This window comes from Xiphias gladius, chromosome 18 (assembly GCF_016859285.1).
Source record: "Xiphias gladius isolate SHS-SW01 ecotype Sanya breed wild chromosome 18, ASM1685928v1, whole genome shotgun sequence".
Classification (NCBI taxonomy): Eukaryota; Metazoa; Chordata; class Actinopteri; order Istiophoriformes; family Xiphiidae; genus Xiphias; species Xiphias gladius.
This window is the reverse complement of record NC_053417.1, coordinates 23,918,806-23,928,553: the sequence shown is the minus strand read 5'-3', so window position 1 is coordinate 23,928,553 and position 9,748 is coordinate 23,918,806. Positions and strand designations below refer to the sequence as shown.

At 40.9% G+C, this 9,748-nt stretch overlaps 1 protein-coding gene across 1 annotated transcript; it reads left to right on the top strand.

The window, feature by feature from the left end:
* Positions 1–4,143: 4,143 nt before the first annotated feature.
* nemp1 (nuclear envelope integral membrane protein 1) lies at positions 4,144–9,454 on the top strand. The gene is made up of 9 exons (XM_040152632.1): positions 4,144–4,290; positions 5,491–5,612; positions 5,983–6,199; positions 6,296–6,368; positions 6,448–6,541; positions 6,638–6,752; positions 7,494–7,719; positions 8,073–8,249; positions 9,132–9,454. Exons 1-9 carry the CDS (start codon positions 4,182–4,184, stop codon positions 9,286–9,288), a joined length of 1,290 nt encoding a protein of 429 aa, XP_040008566.1. The 5' UTR covers positions 4,144–4,181; the 3' UTR covers positions 9,289–9,454.
* Positions 9,455–9,748: the final 294 nt, after the last annotated feature.

Genomic DNA, 9,748 nt, shown 5'->3' with positions numbered 1-9,748 from the left:
CAGTGACGCCGTGACCACGCAGCCGGTCGTCGGAAGGCAGGAGCCATTTCGGACGGGGTCACGCGCTGAATCGCTGAATCACCGATTGGCGTCGCGCTTCCCCTTTACGCCAGAAATCAAAGTAAACGCCACTTTTTTTTTTTTACATTTTGGCCACGAGTGATCGGCGTGAAAGACTCGGGGCGAAGCGAAGCTGTTGCTCCGAGTTACGGTCATGAGGTGAAAGTCACACGTCTTTGTGAATGCTGTGGGAAAAAAAAAAAAAAAAAATCGGAATCGAAAAGTCACATTTTTGTGGTCGGAACACTTTGTTCCATTTCCGACCAATACAGATTTGAGACAAAGTTTGAGGTTGATATTATTTAGCAGGAGAATTTGTTTGTCAGAGGCTGTTCCCTCGCAGCTCTCGATGCGGTCTCGCGTTTTCTCACATTCCCCCATGAAGCGGACCAAATCGCCGACCTCTGGTGGTCTGACTGTAACTTGAGACTTACTTGGCCAACAAGCGTATCAAAAGGCGGACGCCTGGGTGACTCACATCCCCGACCGTGGTGGGGCCGATAACATCGGCTTGACCCGGTTTTTGTTGTGACATTTCGCCCTATGGCTCAAGTCGTGCCCGGGAACTGGATCTGGCGCGCGTAAGTCGAGGCACCAGCTTTTTCGTGCGGCCGCTTTGGGGAAGGGGTTCGGCTGGAGCCTTCACGACGCTCTCACGCTGAGCTGTTGCGACTGCCTCGGTGGTGCCGGCGGATGTGAAAGCGTTCACACGCTGGAAGCGGTGAAGCCCACGGCGGTAACACAGCTGGGGGGAAAAAAAGAGCCAAAAAACAAACAAACAAACAAACTCAGCGTCATGTGGTTCAGCCATTTGGCCAAAGGCAGTGCTGCCGACCGCTGCAGGCGGTGGAGGTCGCCGAGGGCCGGTTCCGTGCGTGAAATGGGGTCCGTGAACCTGAGGGGTCATCAGGTCTAATAAGCCATGTACCTGTTTTGATCTCACTGCGTGGGTTTGAGTTGAGTGGGCTGTCGGATAACACACAGTGGCCGTCAATAATCAGACGCTGAAAGTTGTTTAGTTTGAGCTCCATGCGGGTTACATGTTGTTTGAAACCTTCTATTAGCCCTGTTTTACAGCTTTAATATGTATTATCTCCTTTACTTGTGTATTTAATTTTACCAGTTTATTCCAGTTTTTATTCAGTTTAATTTCCTGCACTTTTACTTGCCTGGTTGTGTTTAACTTCAGAGCTGCCACGTTTTAATCTTGATTTTCCCAGAGGCTAAAAAGCATCTTGTGACTTTCTTTGAAGGGTTCTTTTAAAAAAAAAAAAAAAAATAAAATATATATATATATATATATATCATTAGTAGTGATATTAAAAGGAAGAAGTGAAGAGAAAAAACATATGCTTTGTTGATACGTAATAACTGTGTTGTAAAATGATTTAATCAATTGCTAATTATACAGTATAATTATACAGTATTACAGAACAAGATATGACAAATCGATAACTTGCAACAGACATGCACACAAGTTACATTGTTCTCAATACTCAATAAATATTGTCATGTGTTTGGACACCATCATTTGGACAATGTTACTAATAACACTAACAACGGCCCAGTAAGCCTTTCCAGTGAGTAAAAGTGCACAATACAGAAGCCCTGGACCTGGGACACCTAAACGGACAACAGTTGCTATTAAGGTTATAAATTACACCTGTGCTTTTCATGCAATGCTATGACATGGGCTTTCGTTTTTTTGGGGGTTTTTTTTGTCCTACAAAGCTCTCACTGTCCTCAAGTTGACGGGTTTTCATTTGATTGTCCCCAAGAGAGTCAATCTGCACAACACATGCACATCTTTTTCTGTCCAGGTGCTGAGTCCAAAAAAAACCAACAAAACAAAACAAATTGTAGATACTTTCTGTTTCACAATGACTCTCGGTGCTGTAGAATGCTCCCTCCCTCATGAAGTATTTTTAATTTATTACATGTAGTCAGTGTTTTGTCCTCTGTTACACTGCACGTGGGAATGACCCTCCAATGCTGAAACTCATTACAATGCAGCAGATACAGTAATCTATTGTTTTGTGCCTACACTTCTAAAATTATACCTCTAAAATGTGTTTCATTTGAATCAGTCGACATCTGCAATGGGAAACTATTTTTGATGTATTTTTTTCAAATCAAGGGATTCCGACCCAACACCTGATGTCTCCCCGTTTGAAACTGCTGCCTTGTATAAATACTGTGGCTTCCAGGTGGATGACGATTTGTCTTTTGAGCAAAACAAACAAGGCTAAAACTAGGAATTTTTATTTCAGAGGCAAGTCCTGTTTCACACGTGGAACTCAGAAAAGGTTGGTAGCTGCCATCTAGTGGTATAAGATTACAGAGATGTACGTTCTCTGTTACTTAGCTGTTCATTTTTCCTACCATGGAACCCAATGCATACACTCATCATGGCGTTTCTATAGGGCAAATCCATTGGTAAACCTTTATTTATAAGAGCAGCTTATCCTTCAGCAGTCTCCGTATCTCTCGTCGTATTTACTTACTCCACCAGTGTCAAACTACAGGTGCTCTTGTCCTCACCAAAGGCACACAGTTTGGTAAGAGTTTCCACTTGGCCAACACTATCTTAAAATGAGTTGCAAAAGAACTCATTATAATCACGTTAATGATTTTAAAACATAATGGACACTTTATTGATTGATATGGGAAAATCCAGTGGTCTAACTTTGTTAATAGGTTTTTTTTCTGGTGTACGTAATTGTGCTGCCAGTGTGGCTAGGTCTCTCTCTGTTTCTGAAGTCCACTGTAAAGGTCACAAAAGGCAACAACAAAACAAACAAACACGTAACAGGCTAAACAATACATATTCTCACATTTTACAGAAATAATTACGGAAATATTACAGAAGACATGACCTTGGTGTCTTCTGCACAGCTTTACCATCATAAAAATAACTTCAACATTTTGTGCTTTCAGTGGTAAAGGTTCCAAAAATAGATGATCTATCATATAAATGTATCAATATCAAGCTTCTCCAGGGATTTTTTTATCAAACACACAATTTATATTGAGACTGTTACAGTCTTCACATCATACATTATAATGTATCTCATACATGTCCGGATTAACCTCCTATGTGGCCCCCGGGTAAAAATTTGTTGTTGGGCCCCTATTGACAAATCGCCATAGCTGTCGGTTTCATTATTTCTCCAGGCACCCAAAACCCAACCCGACTCTAAAGCTGAAATGATTAGTTGATTAATTGATTAGTTGATTGACAGCACATTTATTGGCAACAATGTGGATTTTTGATGAATCATTTAAGTAATTTTATGAGGAAAAATGCCAAAGATTCACTTGTTCCTGCTTCTCAAATGTGAATATTTAGTAGTTTTTGTAGCGTTCTATGATCGGAAACTTTACGTAATTGGGTGTTCGACCGTTTTTGCGATGTGAATATTTTAACCTTGGCTTCAGGGAATAATGGTGGGCATTTTTTCACTGTTTTCTGACATTTTTTATACTAAAAAATGAATCGATTATTTAAGAAAAGTAATTGTCTGATGTATTAATAATGAAAATATTTGCTGGTCGCAGCCTTAAAAGTACTTCTGTGATGGAATAATACGACCTTTCCTAAGGTTTTCCGTGTGTAAATAACTTGTCACATAGAAAAAATGGAAGCTAATTTGAGAAAACAGAACTTTAAAACGAATGCACGCTATAGAAATGGACAATTAAGGTCCTAAAACTAGATTTTGACACAGAATCCCTCTACAGAACCGGGCCACAAGGTGGAAAATGGAGGACCTGTCGTAGATATTGTACTTAAATTGTGCAAATCTCTATCAAATGTGCGACTGATATGATTAATCAAACCCAAACGATTGAGTAATGATTGATGGAGCAAACGTGGGGCTTCTGGGGAAAATGGAGGTCTTCACACTATGACTGACACAGTGTAAAGATCGGTCTGGTGATAAAGTAAATGTTTTTCATCCCGCACAACAGCAACACCTGCAGAGACGCTGAACGTACACTCATCGTGGCGACAGGCAGTCTAGCGTTGCGATTGGCTGGCGGGCCTGTCACTCAACCCGAAAGGCCAGAGGAGGAAGGGGCGGGACAAGACGTAAGAGGAGGGATATGGTGTTCTCATCATGGCGGGATGCATGAAAATGATAAACGGTTCCCTCGCTACAGGCGCTAAATTAATGGTTTTCATGGTGCTGTTTATCTGCTTACCTCAAAGCTCACGCCAGGATACGGGTAGGAGGCAGTGTTACGTTGCAATACCAGAGACTTTGATTTGTGTGATACGTGTTAGAACAAGTCTCGTTTCTCGGGCTAACTCGTGTTAGCTTGTGTTTGGTCTTTGCTGCAGTCAAACGGAGGTTACTTTATGTTAAGTCCCTTTCGATACCCTCGTAGCCAAGTTCCCGCTGGCTGCCCTCGGATTCTTGTCCCCGTATAAAGGAGAAATTTACTGTAACCTAGCCACTTATTTGGCCGCTGTAGATTTGCCGAGCCCGGATCTGTAAAACCTTAACGCTGCTCGAGTTTACAATCCCCACCTCATGTTATTCTTAACGTACTTATGACAAAAACACCTCTTCACTGACCAGAAACGTGTTCATATGCAAAAGATAAAACTGATGCAGTCTACTGCGACATTCCCGCAATGAATCCTTCATGGAGGTTTCAGTGTCCGGTTTTTTTTGCTGGAACCGTGTTGAAGAGGTGTCGACTCAGCCTCGTGGTCACCTTGGATGTTGTGGCCTGTGGTGCTGTCGAACCGCGCTGCGTTATGTTGACAGGCGGTTTTCCATTATTTTTGTCCACCCCATTCAAACCCACGAGGGTAGGCATAACAACAGACACACCTCTTCCTGTAGTGCGTCACAGTTCACGACAGCAACGCAAACTGCCGCCTCCAAAACGACCATACAGGTGAACCGACATCTCTTTGACACAGCCATGAACGCAAAACCTGAACATTATAAGCTTCAATGAGGGAGCAGTTACTGCAGGACTGCTGGAATCCAGCTAGGTGTTCCTAATAAACTGACAAGTGAGTGTACGTGCAGCTGCAGCAGCTTGCAGGATATTAAACTGAGTGTGAAGCGAATAGACCCAGGGGAATACAGTTTTGACAGTCTTTGCCTAGACCGCCATCTGATACTTCAGTCCTGTACGAAGCGAGTAATCTGGTCAACCTTAGGGAAATTGAAACGTTTCATTAAACAATGTTTTAAAGTTTGTTGCAAGTAAACATAAATGCAGCAAACTGCACTGTATGTGGCGAGTTAGGGAGATATACAGCTGTATGCAAAAGCTTGGCCGACCCTACTATTATCATACGGTTTCTGTAGCAAGTTAAGTACGCTCGGCACTATTCGTCATTCTTACAATTGTAACTGATAGTTTGGTTTGGACACCACGTTACACATCTCTGCTTATCAAACCCAGGTAACAAACATCCAGTACTTGATCTGCGGGACGGGGAGGAGTATGTCAAGTCAGGGTGCAACCGGTTCTGTTACAAAAACTCCATAGTGCCAACCTGGAGGCAAACATGGACAAGAATTCAGGTGAGTTTCATGAACGGTGGCCAGCCAAACCCAGAGCTGTTCAAGTTTTTCTTATTTAACTGACTGAACTGAATAAATAACAAAATGAGGGATAAAAATATGAGCTAATGTTCAAGAAGAGGTGAGGTTATCATTGCTCCCTCCCTCTCAGTCTGGTTATATTGGGGGCAAATTCTAACACTTTTGCAAATGGGGTTTCAAGCTTTACATCGGGGGGAAATTAGAATCCTGTGCGTTAAATTTTTCAGGGACATAGTGTCAACAATTATTCTTAACACTGGTCACTGCACTTCATTCTAGCAGTTCCATAAAAACACAGTGAAACTCGTTTTTTTTTTTTAGATCTGTTACAACTGTAGATTTCTGACAGGTCAAAGTGTGGAGTTCGAACGTGTTCAAGGTGGAAACTGTGGAAGGGGAGGAGGAGCTGCAGGAGCTGGAGCGATTCAGTGTCTGGAGCTGGTTTCAGAGCTTGTTGCGTGAGCGGCACAATGAAACCACTATTAACATCAGCCTGTTCAGCAAGAGGACATGCTTCAAGATCGATCCTAGTGACAAAACTCAGTTCACTGTCAAGGCGCTTCGCAGTAAGTGGAAGACAAATTCATTTTCTGATCATTGACAGATGTTACATGGTTAATATGCTAATATATCCCGTTTTTTAAAATTTTCTTTCCTTGCAGAGTTTGATATCTATCTGTTTTTGGTTTTCCTCTCTGGAGTGTTGTTGTTTGTCTGTGCAGACTCACTCAGCAGGTAATTTTTACTTAATGTTTTGTTAAGATTTTACAGGATTATCACATGTTATTAACTATATTTTCTCTCTCACATGAAGGAGTCAAGTTTTCTTCTACTCTGCTGGTATGAGCACAGGCATAATCGCCTCGCTCATCATCCTCTTCTTCATTTTGGCACGCTTTTTGCCAAAGGTAAGGTATTTCATTGTCCTTAAACTGTGACTTTATAGGTTAAATCACTTTGGTCCCTTAATTATCTTAATTACTTTGTGTTTGTTGCTTCCACAGAAAAGCCCTTTTTATTTATTGATTGTTGGCGGCTGGTCATTCTCTGTGTACGCCATCCAGCTCGTCTGCAGGAACCTCAACATAATTCTGCAAGAACACTGGCACATGGCATTGGGTACGGGCTCTTCACGAACACAAACTTTATATAGATAGTGACTTGCTGGAAGTGGAAGCATCAGACAAAAGCAAGGCTCTCATTATTTAAAAAAAGTGTATAGCTATAGCTATTTTAAGACCACTGAGCATGTAAGTAAGTATCTCCTATATTTCATACCTTCTGACTTTTTTCATTTAAAAAACCCTTTTAAGTTAATGGGCATCTGTTAAAGTTCACAGATCACGGTGACAAAGAAATGTCTTGTTTTGTCTGACCAACGGTCCAGAATCCACCGATATTCAGTTCACTATCGTGTGTGACAAAGAAAAGCACCTAATCCTCGCATTGGAGAAGCTAAAAAAACAGCAAATATTTGACACTTTTGTTTAAAAGAATTACTGAAATGATTATTCTATTATCAAAATAGTTGCCAGTTAGTTTTCTGCCGATTGACTGACTAATTTTTCAACCAATCGTTTCAGCTTTGATTAAGTATGCATGCTATTACATACAGTACACTGTCAGCTTCACTTTGAGCCTGGTGATTTGATTCAACAGAAGCCAACATAAACGTTTGATGGTCTGCATGCCAGAAAAACGTTTTAAACAGATCCGACAGAATAGTGTCACTCTGGAACTTTTACAGAGGCTGAAAATAATTTTGCAAATCCATCATGAAGGCTTTGTGTTGCACAGCTTTCCTCCAGGTTAATTTTTTAACCCTGTGTAATCGGATTTTTTTCTGGGTTTTTTTGTCAGGTTATGTAGCGGTGGTGGGATTCATCAGTTTTGCTGTGTGTTACCGGTACGGCCCTCTGGTGGACGACAGGAGCATTAACATCTTGTCGTGGACACTGCAGCTGTTTGGCCTATTCCTGATTTACTTAGGAATTCAAATTCAGCAAGTTGCATTCGCTATCATCGTGGCAGCTTTGTTCTCCAAAAATCTGGAGTACCCAGTCTCTATGTTAGTCGTTGCATGGAGGTGGGTGTTTTAGAGCTGACAGAAGGTGGCGTAAGAGATCTGTACTATATTAAACTGAAAATCCACTCAGTTTGTACGATGTTCCTGACTCTTTTTTATGGTATACAAGTGCAAAAGATTTTTTGTGGATAATTTTTTTCTATATTTTAAGAGCCGTTTGTTCTTTGAAGAGTCTTACAAAATGTCTCCTCATTTCAGCCTCTTAGATTCATCCAAATTTCCTGAATTACTGAACCTCATAGCAGTGACATGCAGTAACAGCCCTTGTTATATTGCATTTGCCTTTAGTATCAGTTGACATAATCAGTCCATATGAGTAGAATTTTTATTGAGCGCTTGCTGGTGTCGTGCAGGAATATCAGACGGTATGTTCGCTGGAAGCCTGAGCCACGTCGCCTGTTGACCGAGGAGGAGTATCAGAAGGAGGGGGAGGAAGAGACTCGACGTGCGCTGGAAGAGCTGAGGAAGTACTGTAACAGCCCAGAGTTCAGCCCGTGGAAGGCAGTGTCTAGGATTCAGTCCCCGAAAAGGTGTCTTGTGATTTTTGAAAATGAATTAATTAATTTTTATTCCTATGCATATAATTTATTTAAAAAACATGATCTCTTTGATTCATGAGCTTCATAAGCTCCTAGCCTTGGTTTAACAGGTGATGTACATGTACGCTCACATTTGAAGCTGGCTAATAATTCACAAGACTATTACCACAAAGAGATAATGTTACTGTAATTCGATAAAGTGCCTATAGAAAAGAATTGACCCTGTTGGAAGTTTTCATATTTTACTGTGTCACAACATTGAATCAATGTAATTTATTGTGGGTTTTTTTTACACTGATCAGTAGAAAAAGATGAGACTAGAGATGGTTAGGTTCTACCACAATGCTGACTCATCAAAAGTTGGACCTTCCAGGTACAGTACAGGTGTATTAATACTACAATCAATTAAAACCCTGTCACTATGTACAGGTAATCTCCATTTAAAACTAGTTGCATTAAAAAAGATTAAATGGTCTTTTTATGTAGGTCAGTGCAAAAGAAGTTACTCTGATGCAGCTCAAAATAAAACAATAAGACATGAAAGCTTCCAAGGAGGTGAAAGCTTTTCTATATGCACTGTATTTTGTTGTCTAAATTTATAAATATATTTCAAATCTCACAAAAATCTGAAAAATATGACAGCTCATTACAAAACAGTGTACCCTGTCAGAGTTTTGGTGAAACCGGTGGGTAAGTGCAAATAGTTCATGCTTAAACAGTAAGGTCACATACTTTCACTGAAGTGTAGCCAATGTCATTGTTCTACTGTAAATACCAGTGTATGTGTAGTATGTAGGTACTCTTTAATATTACATGGTTGTATTTAACATGTTACACAAAGTGTGTTTCTGTGACTGTCACTATAATCCACAGGTTTGCTGATTTCATTGAAGGGTCACCTCACTTGATGCCAAATGAGGTGTCTGTCCACGCGCAGGAATATGGTTTTGGGGGATCGTTTTTTGAGGATGAATTTTTCGACACCGACGATGAGGAAGAGGACATGAAGCCTACGATGAGACCGGAGTGAGAGAGCACGGTGCTGGAGATGTATAAATATAGAAACAATTATTATTATTGCCTCTCAGAAAGGTGGTCGGAGAACAGCTCTTGCTGGCTTCTGTGCAAACAACCAGACTGACTTCGAGTGATGTACTGTGGAGGATGGTTTAATAAAACCCTGGATTGTCACTTTAGTCACAGGAGCCACCTTGTGTCCTGGTTTTCAACAACAACAACAACAACAAAAGTCACTGACAGTCACAGGCTGAACAGTGTGTTCTCAGCATAAAAAATTTCATTGCAATGTATTTTCAAAGAATTTGCACTGAAGCAAGAGCTCTTCTTTTTAGGGAACAAAGGCTTATGTTAAAATTGAGCTTATGAAATATACTGAAACGCAGTGATTTCAACGGGTTGGAAGTCAGAGCAAGTGAACTCTTACTGGGTGACGGTAGTTTTGAGTTGTGTTGTCTTTAGTCATAGCTTAG